The 20,520-nt window shown below is 40.4% G+C and overlaps 1 protein-coding gene and 1 long non-coding RNA gene across 3 annotated transcripts in view; one reads left to right on the top strand and one right to left on the bottom strand.

The window, feature by feature from the left end:
- The window catches only part of LOC123962890 (acetyl-CoA carboxylase-like), a 22,438-nt gene extending 8,515 nt beyond the window's left edge, over positions 1-13,923 (top strand). For both annotated transcript variants that reach the window (XM_046039367.1, XM_046039366.1), the window contains 17 exons: positions 854-1,009; positions 1,146-1,292; positions 1,774-2,043; positions 2,385-2,482; positions 2,673-2,793; positions 2,971-3,081; positions 5,285-5,428; positions 5,552-5,672; positions 7,198-7,294; positions 7,411-7,507; positions 8,472-8,607; positions 8,686-8,863; positions 8,945-9,057; positions 9,703-9,857; positions 10,474-10,644; positions 11,930-12,066; positions 12,214-13,923. In XM_046039367.1, the coding sequence (XP_045895323.1) occupies positions 854-1,009; positions 1,146-1,292; positions 1,774-2,043; positions 2,385-2,482; positions 2,673-2,793; positions 2,971-3,081; positions 5,285-5,428; positions 5,552-5,672; positions 7,198-7,294; positions 7,411-7,507; positions 8,472-8,607; positions 8,686-8,863; positions 8,945-9,057; positions 9,703-9,857; positions 10,474-10,644; positions 11,930-12,066; positions 12,214-12,340 (2,379 nt within the window). In that variant the 3' untranslated portion in view covers positions 12,341-13,923. The remainder of the gene's footprint in view (positions 1-853; positions 1,010-1,145; positions 1,293-1,773; positions 2,044-2,384; positions 2,483-2,672; positions 2,794-2,970; positions 3,082-5,284; positions 5,429-5,551; positions 5,673-7,197; positions 7,295-7,410; positions 7,508-8,471; positions 8,608-8,685; positions 8,864-8,944; positions 9,058-9,702; positions 9,858-10,473; positions 10,645-11,929; positions 12,067-12,213) is intronic.
- LOC123962891 lies at positions 10,428-20,520 on the bottom strand. Its single transcript, XR_006823084.1, has 3 exons — positions 20,215-20,520; positions 15,368-15,453; positions 10,428-10,636 (listed from the first exon to the last, which is right to left on the bottom strand). It is a non-coding gene; the product is annotated as an uncharacterized LOC123962891 (long non-coding RNA).

Below are 20,520 nucleotides of genomic sequence, written 5' to 3'. Positions count from 1 at the left end.
TCATGTTGTTGGTGGACAGTCCTTTTAGTAATATCCTTCACAGATTATTATAATATCCTCGCAGCTGATCAGGTGAGCTACACTTCATCCAGCCATCCACACATCTGTCCATCATCACATCCACACATATAGAAATTATATAATTAAATACATGGAATGGGCTTTAGTAAAATTCACATGTAGAAATTTAAGAAAAAAAAAAATCCAATTATCTTGGTACACATTTCATGTTATTTTCCTTGTTGATTTCATTTTATCATTTTTGCTGTGTGGTTGCTTTATTAGGTCCATAATAGTGAATGTGAGAGGCTTTGAATTTGGGTTCCATTGGAAGATTTTAAACATGGTTGAGAAAATAACCTCCTGCCTATATAATTACTGAATTTGAGTTTGGAATAAGCCAACGTCTAGTTTCTAGTTGCGAGATAACACGGATGTTAGTGTGGAGTGAAATGATTATTGGAATACAAAGACACATGCTGTTAAATTGTTTGTTTTTTATGGCGTTATGGGCCTAATTAAAAAACACATTGATTGCAAGTTCCTGCATGAAACCTGCACTTACAACATTGTAGCACTTACAATAGCTCACAAGTGAGTGGTCCCGTCTCTGATGGCCCTGATAATGTATGATGCTGTAGCCTGGTGTCCTCTGTAGACTGTTACCACTACCTGTGTACATTATTCTTTAACATTTGACTGGCTTCTGTGTTAATGTGTCTTCCGTATACTTTGTTTGTTATTGCTGTAGCAATGGGTGTGGAATCATCATCATGATCATCATCCTCATTCTCAAATTCATGATTTGGCAATGTTGCTGAGAAGTGACTCCCTCTGTTCCTCTTTTTTTCAGATCATGTTCCAAGCATATGGAGACAAGCAGGGTCCATTGCATGGCATGCTCATCAACACCCCCTATGTGACCAAAGACCTACTGCAGTCTAAGCGCTTCCAGGCACAGTCTCTGGGCACGACCTATGTCTATGACTTTCCAGAAATGTTCAGACAGGTACAGTTTTAAAAAAAAAAAAAAAAAACTAACAACTCGCATCTTGATTTCGCATTGTGTTTAGCATATGCTAAGTAATATTGATTTGCAAAATGATGTTGATTAAATACTTTATTCTGACTATTTCTTTTTCCAGGCTCTGAAAAAGCTGTGGCACTCTAGCCAAGCCTATGCCCACTTACCCAAATGCCCTCTTCCTTCTGAGCTGCTCACCTTCACAGAGCTGGTCCTTGACGCCCAAGGCCAGCTGGTGCAGATGAACCGACTGCCAGGGGGCAATGAGGTCAGTTTTTTTTTTTTGAAAGTTTTTGAAAGCCTTTGATTGAAAGATAATACGGTAATACCCATTCACTTTGACATAATCTTTTTTTCTTTATCCACCTCAAAATTTCTAAATGTGCAATTTCCCTTTTATGCTGTAGGTGTCTCTGTGTTTCTTTGGCAGTGTTCTTGAGTGTTTGTTAAATACTTTGCTGTTGATGGCAATGCTTAATGCTTCAATGAAAGAGAAATAATTTTAGTAATTTTTGCTGAGGACAAAATGTTACACTCTGAATCAATTATGGAGCATTGACACATGGAACATCTCACACTTGATTTCATTCCCATCTATACCATTTGAGCAAACACATTTACCTTTAGAATCATAAAAAACACAAAATAGCATTACTATAAAGTATTTCTATTGCATTTATCGTGCAGTGTTTATAGATATTCAGTATCTATTGTGTTATGTGCCTATCCTTTGCCTGTTCTGTATCCAGATTGGTATGGTGGCATGGCGGATGACCCTGCGTACACCAGAATATCCAGCTGGACGTGAGATTATCGTCATAAGTAATGACATCACACACAAGATAGGCTCTTTTGGGCCCCAGGAGGACGTGTTGTTCCTGCGAGCCTCAGAGATGGCACGAGAGAGCGGCATCCCTCGAATCTACATCGCAGCCAACAGTGGCGCCCGTATCGGGCTGGCAGAGGAAATCAGACACATGTTCCACGTGGCCTGGCAAGATCCAGCTGACCCCTATAAGGTCAGCCGGCAGCCCTTACAACATTTTGTGTAACTGTTTTACATTTTGTTATTCGAAATGCACCAACTCAGCATTTCAAAAACACAAATATCCTTAAAAATAATATTTTGTCCGTAAATTCCTACTTTTACTGGTAATCCCAAAATGTATTTTCCACATAATGAATGTCATTACTTCCTACACACATTCTGTACGTATTAGTATATTTCTTTATTATGATATTTGATCTCTAAAATTTCAGTTCCCTACCTTTTCTTGCATTTCAAAATATTAAACCTATTTGTTTGCATCTGCGTCATTGTCTATCATAACTAAACAGTCACTACTACATACCCCTGCAGGGTTTCAAGTATCTCTACCTCACGCCTCAGGATTACAAGAAAGTGTCAGCCCTGAACTCTGTGCATTGCGAACATGTGGAGGATGAGGGAGAATCCAGGTATATCTTTTTATTACATATTAGTACTTTGTATGTGAGGAAATTAATCCGCAAGATGCTGAAGTATCAGTCAAGTATGCCTGACTCCACGGTTTAAAGCCCATAAGATTATAACAGCGGTGGCAATGGAATGGAAAGCTATTGGAGGGGTCACGTCTGGTTGTGAGTGAATGTATGTGTTGTCATGCAGGTACAAGATCACAGACATCATAGGAAAAGATGAAGGGCTGGGTGTGGAGAATCTGAAAGGGTCTGGAATGATTGCTGGAGAATCCTCTCTGGCTTATGACGAGATCATCACCATGAACCTGGTAAGACTGAAGTGGGCACGCTTGTGTTAAAAAAAAAAAAACAAAGAAACATGTAGCTTCCTCCTTAGCCTTGAGCTGTACACTTGTGTGATCTTTCAAGAGCAAAGAGTTGATTAGCTTGCATCTGGTTACTCTCCACGTATTTGAAGCCCTAACATGATTGTCTTTGCTCTATAGGTCACATGCAGAGCGATAGGGATCGGTGCCTATCTGGTGAGGCTTGGACAGAGAACCATTCAAGTGGACAACTCTCACATTATCCTTACTGGTGCTGGAGCACTCAACAAGGTAAACTTATCTACAGTGTAAATACACATTTCAGTAGAACACAAAGATGTTTTTTTTTGTAAGTGTTCTAAAAAAAGAAATGCTGTTGTGTGATTGTGTGCATTGTGCTTCTTCTGTAACACTGAATAAGCACTACATGAGTTATCTCTAAACTCACACAATTGAAGCATCTGCATTTTAATGTGGAATTCACTATAAATATTCATTTAGTTGGCCCCGAAAAATTTTCTGCTAATGTGGGAGGAAGAGCAAAATGATCTGGGAAAGAGCTGTGTGCGTGTGCCTGTAAATCCTTTTGCAACTGTCCAGGTTTCCTTTTTATAATAAACATACTGCAGATTCTGAAATATAAAATTACAGTATAGAATTATGCGAATTTATATATCAAAGAAAATAAATTTGAAAAGAGTTGTAAGATTTTGGTGCTGTTTCTACTCGCAGATCAGGCCTCGTTCTGTTTGACTAGGATTCCCTTTCCGATCCTAGCCACAGGCCTTCCTGCCACTCAAAGTGGAATAATTGAAAGCGAACCATGAAGTTGTATTTGCATAGAAATAGAGTGACATGCCGGAGGCTGCAGTGCAGGACACCCATATCATTTGTTTTTAATCAAAATGAGAAGTTTTGCTGAGGCAGATTGTTTTCTGTATGCTGTTGATTAGTGTGTGTGTGTGTGTGTGTCTGTCTGTCTGTCTGTGTCTGTCTGTCTGTCTGTGTGTATGCCCTCATGCTTCACTACCTCCTCTTGTCTTGCTTTCCATTCTCTCTCCTTGTCAGTGCATTAAGATTCAAATTAGATGACAGATTGCAACATGACAAATAATGCAAATGGCACAATGATGGCTAAAGTATTTGCTGGGAGCTCAATTGTTTTTAGATGGCCCCACTGTTTAGCTCTATTTGTGGGAGTAAACTCATAGTATTGTTTATTGACAAGTGTCAGCAATGTGCAGGTGATGAACTGCAATATATCCTTTTGTTTACAATCAATTATGTTTGTTTTAAAATAGTACTGGTTTCACTAGCGACATAGGAAATATTTTTCTCTGCTCATTTATCATGTGGTTTCCTGGCTATTAACTGAAACTTAATGGAGAGCAGGAGGCTGCCGCCCAGAGATCATCATTTCATTAGCTGCTGGAAAGCTCTCATATTTTCATGGGGAGTGGATAGTAACTACTAACATAAATACCCCAGTGAGCTGTTACATCCAGTTTGCCCCTCATTTTCTTCCTCCCAGTCATCTCCCTCTGTTCCTCCTCCTATATCCTCTCCTCTTCCCTCTGCTGTGGAATGTTAATGAAGCCGGCAATGGCCAGAGGCACAGGGGTTTTGTGTATGTCAAGGTGACTGCAATGTTTCTTGCGGCCGTAGGCATTCCTGACAGCTTTAGGAGAGTGCCCTAGATTTGTAGCCAGATACATAACCATTAATGGTAATAAAGAAAGTAAATGATGGCTGAAAAGGTGAGGGCTGAGGGTAGGGATTGAGCTCCTCTCTGATTTTTATGGGACCATGTCAAGGCCCTGCCACCTGTTCTAGGCCGCTTATGAAAATAGGGTGGGCTGGGAGTGAGATTTTATGGCTTCTTGTTGGCACAGGGACAGTTTTAAAGGTAAAAGTAGTTCAGTGGCTTCAATCTCACCCTTTATACAGCAGCTTCTATCGGCACTGGTAGATGGAGGATTCAGAATACACATGACAACCAAAAGGGATGTAAGCCAGTTGAAGAATTGTGTATTTTGGATGAGAAAGGGCATGTGTTAATTCACACCGTCTGTCAGAAAATCCCTCAGGATGATGGTGATTCTGCCACCCACCTGTGACCGCTGTGGTAGAGAGATTTCTGGCTGCTGATCACCTGTATTGAAGAGGCAGTGTGGCCATGTAATGCAGGGTCCCTGCTGTTACTTCTCATTGATCCTCAGCTCCCCAGACCAGAAGCCTGGTGACAACACCTCTTGTTGGCCAAGGTTGCACAACATGAACAGTGGATTAACTCTTGCCTCCAGTGTGGGCCAGACAGAGGAGGCTTTTAAAGAGTAAATTCACACTAAATGAGATTGGGAAAACAACTGCTCCAGGTTTCAAGCAGTTTTCTACTGTATGTAACTCTGTGTAGTCAACAGAGAAAAGTACTCTTTTTGTCATTCTTTTTCCCCCTGATGTAAAATCCACATCTTTTGTCTTTTTCCTACTACAGGTGCTGGGCAGAGAAGTGTACACATCAAACAACCAACTTGGTGGAATTCAAATCATGCACAACAATGGTGTGACCCACTGCACTGTTTGTGATGACTTTGAGGGAGTCTTCACGCTTCTGCAGTGGCTGTCCTACATGCCCATGGTAATGTTTAGCTGTTGAATAGGATGCTGCATCCTATAGCACTGTCATAGATTAACTTATTCAAATGATTAGGGCGATGTGTTTTTGTCAAATACATAAAATAAAGACATTTCCTTTCTTCAGTGTAAATCTAGTCCAGTGCCCATCCTCAATGCCAAGGATCCCATAGATCGGCTAGTGGAGTTTTTGCCTACGAAGGCTCCTTATGACCCCCGCTGGATGTTAGCAGGACGTCCCAGCCAGAGTGAGTAGTCTGCAATTATGCTATTATGAGATGTCATCTTGGGCTCTGGGAAACTGTGACTGCCATTTTTCACCATTCTTGAGATTTTACAGACTAAATGTTCAGTGTTAATGATAGGAATGCTGCGATTGATCGGCCACATATCGTTATCAGCTGATATTTTTTTCTAAATAGTTTGATCGGTGGAAACACAGAGAGAGAGAGAGAGAGAGAGAGAGATCTTAACTGGTATAACATTAGAAGATGAGGACACTGACTGTAAATTTACAAGCATGGATCAGGTAAAGTAACAGGGAACACACCACATTTGTCTTGATCATTTCAATAGGCCTCCTCCACACAGGCTCTCCGGTTGTTGTGGAATTGGAATCGCGGGTGAAAAAGAACAAAACATGAATTGTTTTTTTTGGGGGCGACTTTATGAAACATACAAAGAAAGTCAACAGAGCAGACACATGCAGGGAGAGAGAATCTGGTGTGTGTGTGTGTGTGTGTGTGTGGAGGAGAGAACCGAAAGGAAAGGCAAGGTGAGCAGATTGAGAAATAAGAAATATCCTATACACCCACCTCCCAGTAACAAAGTGTAGAATGCTATGATTAAAGTTGTCTGAGGAGAGAGAGAGAGAAATATGTTGCACATGTTGCCTGCCAATAAATAAATATTGGTGATTGCCCCCTAAAATTCTTTTCGGAGCGAATCATCTGATTAATTGATAATGAAATAGCCACTCTCTGCTCTGAAAATGGGACAATGGAGTGGCTATATCAAATACTGAGTTGTGCTAAAATTAAATGGCATCCTGTTGTAACTACTTGATTTGGACAGTTTGCTCATTTCCTCCACTCATCCCTTTCATCCAAAATACTTCAGCAGTTGTAAAGAGTCACACCCCATTTGCTGTGTCTGTTATTTAAACAAAAATATTAAGATTTATTATTTCCTGTCCCCTGTGTGAAAGGTTGAAATTATTCATTACTGGAGAGAGACTATTAAGAAACTAAGAGAGAAACAGGGAAACCTAACATCATGCTGCTAAAGACAAGATCAAGATAGCACCAAAATGGATCCAGTGTGTTTTACTGTGCAGGTCAGCACTGAGCAAGTTCCACATCAGTGTAATTACAGCTTGAGACAGCAAAGAGATTGGGGGACCGTGTGGGAAGCCAGTCAACGTCTCTGGTAGTGATGAGTGGCGAAGCTTAACTGAATGGTAACCTCAGATGCTGGGCATGTTTCTCAGAGTGTGCAGGCAGAAAAGGAGCTGAGTGAGACTCCTTTATACAGTCATCCATCATAGTCGCTGCCAAGATTACAGATTCTTAGGCAAAAAAATACACAAACTCAGACTGTGTGAGGAATAAAGTCGGGGGTTTTGAAAAAACTATGGAAAGAGAAAATTTTATGAAAATTAATTCAGTTGAATTTCCAATTAGCAGTAATTAACTCCACTTGTTTAGGGTTTTTTTTTTTTTACCTTTCTGCACTCTCTTGTCACACTACTCTCACCCCTCTCTGTATATACAGCTCCAAAAGGTTCCTGGCAGAGTGGCTTCTTTGACCATGGCTCTTTCATGGAGATCATGCAGCCATGGGCTCAGAGTGTGGTGGTAGGCAGAGCCAGGTAAGTGTCCCAACAAAACACTAAATGCAGATGACACACTGTCGATAACAAATTTGTTTGCACCATGAATGTAGTCAAGGCATTTTGTAGATGTGCTCGATGGCCTCTCTCCACAGACTGGGTGGGATACCTACTGGGGTGGTTGCCGTAGAAACCAGGTCAGTGGAGCTGTCAATTCCAGCCGATCCAGCCAATCTGGACTCAGAGGCCAAGGTAAGGGGTCGCTCAATGCATGACAGAAAAAAACAAAAACATAAGTGTGATCTGGCATCCAAGTATATTCAGTGAGAGAAAAAACTATTTGATCCCCTGCTGATTTTGTACGTTTGCCCACTGACAAAGAAGAGATCAGTCTATAATTTTAATGGTAGGTTTATTTGAACAGTGAGAGACAGAATAACAACAAACAAATTCGGAAAAACGCATGTCAAATGTTATAAATTAATTTGCATATTAATGAGCGAAATAAGTATTTGACCCCTCTGCAAAACATGAGTTAGTACTTGGTGGCAAAACCATTGTTGGCAATCACAGAGGTCTGACGTTTTTTGTCATTGGCCACCAGGTTTGCACACATCTCAGGAGGGATGTTGTCCCACTCTTCTTTGCAGATCTTCTCCAAATCATTAAGGTTTTGAGGCTGACGTTTGGCATCTCGAACTTTCAGCTCCCTCCACAGATGTTTTATGGGATTAAGGTCTGGAGACTGGCTAGGCCACTCCAGGACCTTTTTATGTGTTTCTTTTTGAGCCATTCCTTTGTTGCCTTGGCTGTGTGTTTTGGGTCATTGTCATGCTGAAATACCCATCCACGACCCATTTTCAATGCCCTGGCTGAGGGAAGGAGGTTCTCAACCAAGATTTGACATGGCTCCATCCATCGTCCCTTTGATGCGGTGAAGTTGTCCTGTTCCCTTAGCAGAAAAACACCCCGAAAGTATAAGGTTTCCACCTCCATGTTTGACGGTGGGGATGGTGTTTTTGGGGTCATAGGCAGCATTTTTCCTTCTTCAAACACAGCAAGTTGAGTTGATGCCTCTTGCAGAGGCTACCCTTAAAATTATTGACTGATCATTTCTTTGTCAGTGAGCAAGCGTACAAAATCAGAAGGGGATCAAATAGTTTTATCTCTCACTGTAGACATTTACAGACGCTGGTTTTCTGATCTGTATATTTAGATCATCCAGCAGGCAGGGCAGGTGTGGTTCCCAGATTCTGCTTTCAAAACAGCCCAGGCCATTAAGGACCTGAACAGAGAGGGCCTGCCTCTCATGGTGTTTGCCAACTGGAGGGGCTTTTCTGGAGGAATGAAAGGTACTTCTGCTTCCGTGATAATCAGTCAGTCTGGGTTTGAGCCCGTTCAGTATCTCATATAAAAATTCTCCCTCTTAGATATGTATGACCAGGTGTTGAAGTTTGGGGCCTACATTGTGGACGGGCTCAGGGAGTATAAGCAGCCGGTGCTGGTTTATATCCCCCCCCAGGCTGAGCTGAGAGGAGGATCCTGGGTGGTTATAGATCCCACCATCAACCCTCGTCACATGGAGATGTACGCTGACAAGGACAGCCGGTGAGTTGGGCTGAAACAGGGGCAGATTAAGTGTCCTCTTTATTAAACCACCTTTGTTCACTTTAATCATTTGTGTCTCAGAGGTGGTGTGTTGGAGGCTGAGGGAACAGTGGAGATCAAGTTTAGGAAGAAGGACCTGGTGAAGACTATGAGAAGAGTAGATCCGGTCTACATGAGCTTGGCTGAAAGACTGGGTGAGTCCTCCACTTCAAATCCAATCATAGCTCCTTACGGGTGTCTTTGTCTCCCTCTGCCTTGTCCTCATTTTAGCGAGGAGCAGTATATCAGGTGCATGTGTGCTTTGCCTGTCGTTCTTTATTTGGCGTTGATTGTATCATCCTTACTGCAGTCCCCCCCGGGAGACGTGTCAATCACAGCCTGCTCCGATCAATCACCTGCTCTCATGTCTCTCCTGCACAGCCTATTGATTTTCCTCCAGGTTCAGAGCAACTGTGGTCCAATGCTGTGTGGCGCTTTGGGCAAACTGGTGGAATGGGGGGTTACTGGGGAGGGTTTGAGAGCTTACAGATTGGAATTGACAGAAATCAGTCTTTGGAGACAGGGGCCAAGGGTTTGCGGGAGCTCTAAGACAAAATGCTGTTAGCGGGAGTTAATTCACTGCTGCATGCTCATGTAGAACCTGATTTGATGGGACTATAGGACTACAATGTGAGGACAGAATGTTTGGCTTTCACACCTAAACTCACACTGCATATCCAGTACCTATTAGCATTAATTGCAATTTCTTACCCATATGCTCAGCATGTAAACTATGGCAGTCAGTTGTTTTGCCAAATTTGGCAGCTTTGTTTTATGGTATTGTTTTGAAACTCCTGCAGGAACCCCAGAGCTTAGTCCCCCTGATCGCAAAGAGCTGGAGACCAAGCTGAAGGAGCGTGAGGAGTTTCTCCTGCCTATTTACCACCAGGTGGCTGTGCAATTTGCAGACCTCCACGACACCCCAGGTCGCATGCAAGAGAAGGGCGTAATAACGGTGAGCATTTTTGTGTGCATGCACTGTGTGAGTGTGCAGTATGTGGATAACCTGGAAAGCCCACAGGGGAGTATTAGTATCAGTCTAGCTTCTGCTGCACCTGCCTGGTGAATAATGTTTGGTCTCACCAGGCTGTGAGACTCATCCTCATAATTATCTTCTGATGACCCTGGTCAATCACCTTTTAGAAATTGCAGAGCAGCCTCGGGCAAGCCCCACCTCATAATGTGCCTCATTCCCAGTCCCATCTTTCACATACATACAAATACACACACACGCATACACACACACACTTTGCTCACATGACCAGAAGGATTTTTTTCACAGATGGATGGTAGTCGGGGTAATTTTTTTACACATAGTATGGAACGGAAAGACTTTCTAACTGTACTGGTCTGAATGTTTAACTTCAAATCAGTACTACATCAGCAGGGAAGTCTTTGATAGTAGGTGGTAAAATGACAAATGATATTCATATTCCCCTTTAAATTTACAAAGACTGAAATACGCTTACTTGTATGTTAACATTTAATAAAATGTAAACGCTAAGGAGATAGTAGCTTCTAATAACAGTAGCTGCATTTACATTATTTCTTTTGTCTTTTGCCCATCTCAGGATATCCTTGAATGGCAAACGTCCCGTCAGTTCTTTTACTGGCGTCTGCGGCGTCTGCTGCTGGAGGAGACGGTGAAGAGGAAGATCCAAGCGGCCAACAGCGAGCTGACTGACGGCCAGGTCCAGGCAATGCTGCGCCGCTGGTTTGTGGAGGCCGAGGGTGCTGTCAAGGTAAAAACCCACAGCGTACTTATTGGGTTTGTTCTGTAGTCCCTCAATATTAAGTGGAAAATGACTTGAAGTTCGTAAACTGGAGGTTAATCTTACTTTAAGAACTTTTAATTAAACTTTGAAGTTAACTATTTATAGCAACATACCTAGACGCTAGACAGAACAGCTTCATTTGAGCGGTCACTTTGTTTTAAAAAGGCCATATACAGTAAGTACTCCAAACACACAGAAATCTGGAAAATGGCTTCTTTTTTTTGCCTCCAAAACAGAAGACTGTGATAAAGCATGAGCAACTCATCTGCTCTGACTTAACTAATTTTTAGATCTCAGTATCTACTCAAATCCAAAGTCATCATATCCAGTCTTCTCTGACAAACGATTGAGAGTCTTTGACTGATCGTCACCAGTATTAAATTGCTAACTCTGATCTAATGTCTGAGATCTATTTCTTTTCAGTGTAGATGCCCAAGTAAACAGCTTCTTAGCCCATGGGAACGATTAGAGAGGTTGTGTCTTTTCATCCTGAAGCTCCTATTTCTTCTCCACTAGGCGCACCAGATAAAGAAGTAGTAAGCGTTCCTATTAAATCAACCTTGATTAAATACAGATGGACTGATAACTAGTGGATAATGAAAATAAACATCCCTCAGAGATACATAAATGCCGTTCCTTCTGGCCCAGTCTCAGAGGACCAGCCACAGGGGTGACAGTCACCAGCCCAGCGTTTGAGATCTCCTAAGAAGTGGCCTTCTTGTTAGCTAATTTATTATCCCAATCAGGACTGGCTGTCTTAAGCCACAATTAATCACAGCCCTGGCACATGCAGATAGGAGAGCCAACACGCTGTTTCTTAATTAAAAGCAAACAGATTAAAAATGATTAATAAGGGCATTAAATGTTCTTGTGGACCTCAAGCAGGACTGTTCATAAAAAAGGCAAGAGCCCATTAAACCCCACAGCCCCCAAATCTTTGCTAAACCCTCCAGCCTGGCTTTGTTTGGGATCAGAGATGCCAGCACTCATGAATACTAATTTTCCTATCCAGTCCAGTAAACGCAACATGAGCCAGTCCATCTCTTAATGTTGTCGTTTATATATATTTATTTATTTGATATTTTATATATTTTGTACAGTATGTTACGTTATTTATTTATTTTATTCCCACTTACATTTGTTCACACTCACTATAAAAAAAGTGATTATCTAGGCTTTATTTACCCATAAATACTTGACTCTTGCTCACAGTAATTTGTTTTCTCTTCTTTATCACTCCCTCATTACACAGGCCTATCTGTGGGATAACAATGAAGAGCTGGTGGCATGGCTGGAGAGGCAACTGGCTGAAGAAGAGGGCGCAAGGTCTGTCATTGACGAGAACATCAAATACATCCGCCGAGATCACATTCTCAAGCAAATACGCAGGTGATGATTGTAAACAACACAGATTCAGTGTGGCGAAGAGTTGTACACTGCAACCCATTTTCACCCATCATTACCCCTGTCTGCCCAGCATTTCTTTCATGTTTATGATGTTGTTTTTTTTTTTTTTGTTTTCCCCTATATTTCCAGCCTTGTTCAAGCCAATCCAGAGGTTGCCATGGATTCTATTGTGCACATGACCCAGCACATCTCACCCACACAGAGGACCGAGGTGGTCCGTATCCTGTCCACTATGGAGACGTCGGCATCCTCCTAGTGGGCGCCTGGCCTCTCCTCCAGGCCTGGCTGAGGCACAGCTCAGGCCACAACCACAGCCAAAAGGAGCCTGGCTCAGCAACACCTGCTCCTGCCTGAGACCTGGGCTGGAAACTGAGGCTGGAGGAGCCAACGTGAGGGTCCTTGGCAGCTGCCAGGTTACTGATGAATCGTTGGTAATGATTCTCACTAAGCAAGAGTTCAGATGACTGACATCAATTATAGCATTTTGTAAATTGTCTTATATGCTAGTGTTTAGATCCATCCATGTATTTTGAATTTAAGTGCATTTGGAAAAAAGACTTCAGAAATATTTAGTGAATAATATGTGATAAGATGTTTGGAGTTTACACAGTTGGCCTAAGTGGATGTTTATTCTTCCATGATGATCAGTGGCCTCCATTCTTTTGAACTGCTGTGTGCACAACAGTACATTTAGAATGTTGCTGTCATATTAAAATACACCTTGGTTTGTGACATATGCTTGTTAAGATATGCAAGTGTTTTGATGACCAACTCGAAAATGACAACGCATTGCTGGGGGCATTTGCGAGAAAGGGGGTTTTACACTCCCAAGTAGGGAGCACTTAGTTACTGAATAAAGACGGGGAACACTTTGGACAGGAGAGCCCAGCAGGGAGCAGGGACAAGGTCCCTTTTAGACCCCAACTGTTTCACAGTTACCCTGCAGTGAGCAATGGGCAGCTCGCCTCACAACAAAACCACAGCTGTCCCTTCTGTTCTCACTCACACAGTACGCACATGCTGCTTAAGATGCACTTTACTGTTCCCTCACATTGCACCCAGAGTCAAACCTGCACACTGTTGCATTGCGCATACAAACATACACACACTACATGCACAAAGTGATACAAACAGTAATCCACACAGAGATGATAATAGCTGAAATGAGAATTGATAATGGTACTACACACAGAGAGGATAATAGCACACTTGTTTAGAAAAATAGTCTTTTCTCCCTTGGGTTACTTTTTTTTGACAACTATTGTGTTTGCTCCTTAAACAAATCATTCAAAGTTGAGGGTTTTTTAATGTGTTTTTTTTTAACAAAAGGAATATTTTGGAATTTACAAGAATTACATGGCTAAATCATTAAATGTCTGTTTGATAGAACAAATGCTACTGTCACTTCTCTTACATGTTACATGTCAGATATGGTGTCTAATTTTAACTGTAATCCACATTAACTGTTATATTTAAAGTTTGTCCTTTATGTATATGAAATGTTCTTTACTTTTAATATAAGTTTTTGAAAACACTGTTTGAATCGCTTCTCTACTTGTGTGGGGGGTTTTTGTTTTGTTTTTTTAGAATAGAGTACATAATAACAAAACGGCACCGTAATGTTGAATTTAGTCTTATACATGGTGTCATGCTCTGCTGAAAATGCAACGTTCGCAATGTAAAATGGCTTCATGGTCCGTGCTGTGCCTTTTATGTGCCTGTATCAACATGTAGTCCAGTTGCTTTATAAGTAACTTGTTTCCTACACAAGGATGGAGAAGAATTCACAGTGATGAGCTCTAAATGTGTCTGTAAATTTAATAAAGCTTACCCAACTTATTTTGTGTGTTTGTTTAACTTTAAAATCTCTCTTTGTTACATACAGTAAGAACGTGGTTTTAACAGAACTAAAGTTTACAAAAATTGAAGTAATTTAATTTGTCATTTATTTTATATATTGATGATCCTCAGGACAGATAATCACATCACTGGAAGCCTCATTAATTTCAGCAGTCAGAACAAAGTCTATTACTCTGGAGAGACATTTTCTGATTACTAGAAAATGATAGTCTCCCCATTCCTCAATCCACAGATGATTAAAGAGGCATTTTCTCCCTGGCTTTTAAACTTCAACAGTATTAAGGAGGATGAAGCAGATCAAACAAATATTGAGGGATCTATCTCATCCTTTTTTATTTAGTCTCATTCTTTCATATCATCCCCTTGGCTCTTGCACTTTTACCATCCTACCAACAAATATGTAAGACAAATTGAGTTGCATGCACCCAATACCCACCACAATTATAGGAGGCCCAATAAGAAAATGAGTCATTTGGCAGTATAATTGGAAATGTGCCTTGCTTGGTCTCTGTGGTCTCCCAGAGGGTTTTGCTCATTTGTGGTGGCATGCTAGGCTGGCTAATTCTTCTTTTAATCACTGACAAACTGCAGAATCAGGTTCCTCCTCAACCACTGGAGTGGAGGGAACAGGAGCGTTTGGTGAAACTTGCAGGAAACTACTTAATGCCCTTTCTCTAGTCTTGAATTTTAATAAAAAAGCAGTTTTTTTGGGGGGGGGGGCTTTTGTTGGTCAAAATAAACCCTGCTTTTAAGGTTAAAGGAACTAAGATGATCCTTACAGAATTATGAGGGGCAATACAAGCTATAATCTATATCTCTAAATCTTTATTCTCCTTTCACATTCATACATTTTCCCTCACACATTCATACATTTTCACTCTCATATTCATACATTTTCCCTCACACATTCATACATTTTCACTCTCATATTCATATATTTAATGCACACATTCACACATTTTGCTCATGCACATGCAGTTAATGTGTACATTTAAAATGATATATAATATGCATGTAAGAGAAGAATACACGTCTGTAAGAGAAGAATATACGTCCGTAAGAGAGGAATATACTTATGTAAGAGAAGAATATATGCATGTAAGAGAAGAATATATGTATGTAAGAGAAGAATATATGTATGTGTAAGACAAAAGTATAGTGGAAAGGTAGGACTTTTATGGCGCAGTGATTGGCTGAGAAGCTTGAGTAAGGTCTGGGGGGAGGGGGCAACAAACATGATTGACATCTGCATACAGAATGTTAATCTTCCCGAACCAGCCATCCTCTCGTCAGCTCCGAAGTAAGTCTGTTTCTCTCTGCTGCTGTTTTCTCACATAGAACCAGGTGGGGTTACAGGCCCGCTGGAACTAGTGTTGATGTTTGCTAATACATGACAGCTAATGTTAAAAAAAAAAGTGTTTACCAGCTGCTGGAAAAGTGAAGGGGGATTATCGCGTTGAAGGTGAGGCCAGCCCAAGACAGAAAGCTCCATTCTATACCAGTCTCCACCTGAATTAAACAGAGCAAAGAAAAATCAGTCACAAAAACAAACAAAAACATTTACAGACATACGACCAATGTAGTGTAACAGATAATTTTGTTTGTGAGGGAAATAAAGAAAAAAGGAGCCACACACAAGTAAACTGTTTTGGTGTAGAGTGTAGCCACTGCATCACTGTTGCTCAAGGCAGCCCACCACTGTTTTATCTTAAAACAACAACAGTGATACTGCACAAGATACTGTTGTGTTATATACATAACATATATAAAACAACGTAAACATGATGGTATGGCTTTCATTATGAGGTTGATGCACTGCAACAATAGAATTTAATTCATAATTCCTTTAGAACACAGTAAATATTTGCATGAGACCACAATGCATGATGAATGTCTACACATGTAACAGTGTACATAGTAAAATGATTTCAATCAGTTCAACGTAGTGAGGGGATAGAGATTTTGAATTCATTTATAAAAGGGCACTTGTATTGGACTGGTCATCTGGTCTGAGTTTAGCTATCAACAAACAATTTTGTTGAATATAATTGTATAAAAAATACAGACCACATAGCTGAGCTACTATGAGCAACTCTGTGCATCCATAGGTCAGCTAAAAAGCAGAAGGTGTCACTCATCTCTATTACAGGATGAAAGTTTAGAGTTTTCCCAAACAGTCTTCTGCTTGCCAAGAAAGCTTTCTGATGGTCATGCAGTGGTCAAGTGTGGTAATAAATATCTCTTGTCATGCACATGTTGTGACTGACAGGAGAATTATAGGCTAACGTTAGTTAACAATTAACATGTATCATCCTGATGGCGTTTAACATTATGTAAGTTAGCTGCTAGCTAATATTGACAACATGTTAGCGCACCTAAAGCAACTTAAAGGTCCAGTATGTAATATTTCTGAGGCTCTATTAACAGAAATGCAATAGAAGATCCATAACTATGTTTTTAGTGGTGTATAAAGACCTTACATAATGAACCATCATGTTTTTATTACCTTAGAATGAGACATTTATATCTACATAACCACGGGCACCCCCTGCTGTGGAGGTCGCTGCATTTTGTCGTCATGTTTCTACCGTAGCCGTCAACGAACAAACAGCGCTACAGAGCGTTTCGTCATCACGCCGTTCTTCTTCTGCTTGTGTAATTCCGGTATTGTAGACGCCCGTCACTACATTGAATACGTACAAAGAAGAAGAAGGGGGACTATTAATAGTAATATACTGTCTCCGAGTAGTCTTCTGGTTTATTAGTAGTAAGAAGAGAAGTGACATTTGGACAAATGAAGGAACACAAACGTGTTATTTAGCACGAGAGCCGACAGCCAGACGGAGTTGGGACAGACAGCTGACAGCAGAAATCACGGATTTTGTGGATTTTCCCAGATGGAAGCCTATAACGTTAATGTGGGACAGATGTTTTCAAAGCGGTGCTGAAATTGTTGTTTTCTGCTGGACAGGTAATTAACTTTGTCAGACTTTAGCGATGCAAATGAAAACTTGCTTGATAGCTTTAGCTAGAAGCTGGCCATAATCACAGAGAGTCAGTGGTGTGAAATATGGATTCATTTCATGGCGCCTACTTATTCTCCAGCCTGTGGTTTGGCTTTGCCGGTTACTTAGCGAGGCAATCAGATGATCAGTAACATTAATTGGCAATAAAACCGTGCTTAGAGCATGGAAGAGCTTAGCTTAGAGAATGGAAGCATCAGCCAGCTAAACTTTTACTGACTGGTAGAAAAACATTTATTGTTAGTTGGATTGGTTTATTCTCCAGCGCTCTGTTTTTGGCTTTGTATGTTATGTTTGTGACAATCAGCTGATCGCTAATTGGCAATAAAACGGCAGCTTCCAGCATCGAAGCTCAGATCAGCCAGCTAAACTTTGAAAAAATATGTAATTGGATTGTAACTTCATGTAGTTATTCTCCAGCCTCTGTTATGGCTTTGTTACATAGACAGAAATGCTCCGTTAAGCCTCCTGAGACAAACAGCTAATGAATATTACTGGTAATGAAACGGTAACGGTAGATTTTACTGCCCTGGTGGAAAACATTTATTTCTTCCCAGAGGAAAAATCTTTTGCTCAGAATACTCTTTTCTTTAACTCTTGAGAAAACACTAAGATCTCAATAGGATGTCTTTATGAGATCACTCCAATCTGAATTGTTGCTCCTAAAACCCCTTAGGAGAAAAGGATGAGATGAAGAGAGATTGAGGTTTTGAAACTTAGGTAAGACAAATGGATACTGAATTGAGATTATATGATAATAATATTAGGATAAATGAAAGTAACAGATGAGATCTCATCATTGTATCTTTTTGAATTCATTAATGTCTCTTATTGCTCCTAAGAAGCAGTTGGGAACTCTGGGGAGATGTTCATGATCTTGATTGTATTACATTACTGTCTGTGCTCGGAGAACCGTGATGGAGGCCCTGAGCTGGATTTGAACCCCACTCCTGCTGTTCAAAGGGCAACAACACTGCCGCTGCGCCATCCAGCTAAAATAATATTAAAAGGACTTATTGTCTTTAAATAGAATACAATTTTCCGTTACTTAAAAGAGCAGAATTACCATATCCACAAGGTCCTCAAAATTCTACTCAAGTAAAAGGTATAAAAGTATTTCATAGTGAATGTACTTAAGTATCAAAAGTAAAAGTGCTTATTCTGTATGACAGATACTTGTGTATCAGTTCTTGTGTGCATTCGGTCATTAATGAATTAATCTCTAAACATCATGTCAAAGTATTGGCTGTTCCAGTTATGCTGGCTGTGACCTTAACCAATTGGAAAGCATGACATTTGAAAGTGCATTATTTTTAATGTCGAAATTTAGTTTATTTTTCTCAGTAACTTGTAACAGATAATTAACAATAAATACAATCGGGATTTGAAATTAAGGGGAGTAAAAGTACACACCCCCATAAAAAGAAAATACTCAACCTCAACATTTGACGTAAGTAAAGTACTTGAGTAAAATAACCCCTAAGTGGGGTCACTAAGACAAAACTAAGAAATATCTTGGAGCTTTTTTTCTGATCCACACTCTGGAGACTGAAATTACAGTTATTTAAGATACTGTAGAGATCTCATCTTTTGATCAGAGTAAGACAGAGATGAGTTTTTGCTCCTGAGGCCAATATGAGAAAATTGAGACATATTTGAGAAGAATCATGAGATCCCAGGAGTCATAGCTGAGTTTTCTTTGAGCTCTTTCTCTGATCTCATGCTCCCATGTTCAGGAGACTTAAATTAGACTTATTTAAGATCAGTTAGAGATCTCTGGGTTTGATCAGAGTCAGACATAAATGAGATTTTATATGGTTGTTTCTCCTGAGATGAATTTGAGAAGTGGGAGAAAAGGCCTTTGGTCTCACCTTGGTATTAAAAGCAGCTCATTTGTGTCTAGGAGAAAAGAAGGAAACAACTTTGAGATCTCATCTTGGATTTTGCTTTCCTATGGGTTTTTACTGCTAATGTTGATATATAACAAGACCGTGTGCCTATCAAGTGACCAATAATAAATACTTTCCGAATTTGCATTAAAAAAACTTATTGGATATTGCTTCCCACTGTGCACACAAATATGTAATTTGTACTTTCACATGCTAAATGCCCATTAAAAATGTTGCACCATTTTACCACAAGCTGAAATTATGGCTGTCACTGCTACTTTGTGTTTCTGTTGTATTTCAAAAAATTCAAAAGACATTTTGGTAATATTTGCAGATTGCTTATCTAATTAAGCAAAGCGAGAGGAGCCTTGATTCTCACCTGACTATGCCTTTGTATACTTCATGTATTATGTGGTTTATAATGTACTGTGGTGCAGAAACAGTGGGGCTTGCATTGTCCTGTTATCTGTCAGTGGTCATACTTGATGCACTAAATGTGATAGTGTTTGAGAATTTCTTCATTTTCTCTGGTATGTTAGTCCAGTAGGGGTGGGAATCACCAGAGATCCCACGATACGATATTATCACGATACGATATTATTGAGATTTTAAACATATTGCAATTTATTGCAATATTTGATCTTTTTCCCAACTTCAAATTGTGTCCCCAAAGCAAAACTCTTATTCTAGTGGACTGAAAAAGCAATTTTATTAGTGCCAAAAAACAAACAATTTATATAATAAAAGGTCGATACTTGACGTTCATGTTACGATACAATATTGCCTTGCAAAATATCGCGATACTTTGCTGTATCGATTTTTTCCCCCACCCCTATAGTCCAGATGAGCCAACCCTCCCAAGATGTAAAATAATGTATTACATAAGTATGAGACATCATGTAGCACTTCTTCATGTGGCTGTTGTTTATCAATGAAAAAGTAACAATAATATTCAAAAAAAACATTTGGTTTTACGTAATTTATATAATTTCTTAACACATCTATCTAAAGAAACCTAATTTCTTGAGTGGCAATCTCTTTTATCTCATAGATGACGTCTTTGTCCTGTCTCAGGCACCGTAGCTATACTGCTCGCATGGGTAGGGGAGGGGGGGTGCAATTCGCAACCCTCACCACTACTTACACACTGAACCTTTAAGCAAAAAAAGTTTCATAACCCAAGACATAGCATCAGTTTTAAACTTATTGTTAGCTGTCACCTAAGTTATTAGCAAACATTAGCGCTAATGTTAGTTCCAGCTGGCTTCTGCCAGACCAGCACAACGTCAGTTAAAAGTTACCGTTAACTCTAACCCGATTCCATGTGAGAAAACAGCAGCAGAGAGAAACAGACTTACTTGCTATTTAAGAGTTCCTGGTGAACTTGTGGAAGCCATAACCTCAGCTCGGTGATTCCTGCTGCAGAGCCTTCGGAGCTGACGAGAGGATGGCTGGTTCAGGAAGATTAACATTCTGTATGCAGATGTCAATCACGCTGTCATTGCCCCCTCCCCCAGACTGGACTCGAGCTTCTCAGGCAATCACTGCGCGATAAATGTCCCATCTTCCGTTTTCACTATACTCCTTCCTTTTCCACTATACTTTTGTCTCACACATACAGTGGGGGAAAAAAGTATTTGACCCCTTGCTGATTTTGCAGGTTT

The sequence above is a fragment of the Micropterus dolomieu genome, linkage group LG23 (assembly GCF_021292245.1).
Source record: "Micropterus dolomieu isolate WLL.071019.BEF.003 ecotype Adirondacks linkage group LG23, ASM2129224v1, whole genome shotgun sequence".
NCBI lineage: Eukaryota > Metazoa > Chordata > Actinopteri > Centrarchiformes > Centrarchidae > Micropterus > Micropterus dolomieu.
Note: the sequence above shows the minus strand (reverse complement) of the source record. Positions and strands in the feature narration are given on the sequence as shown.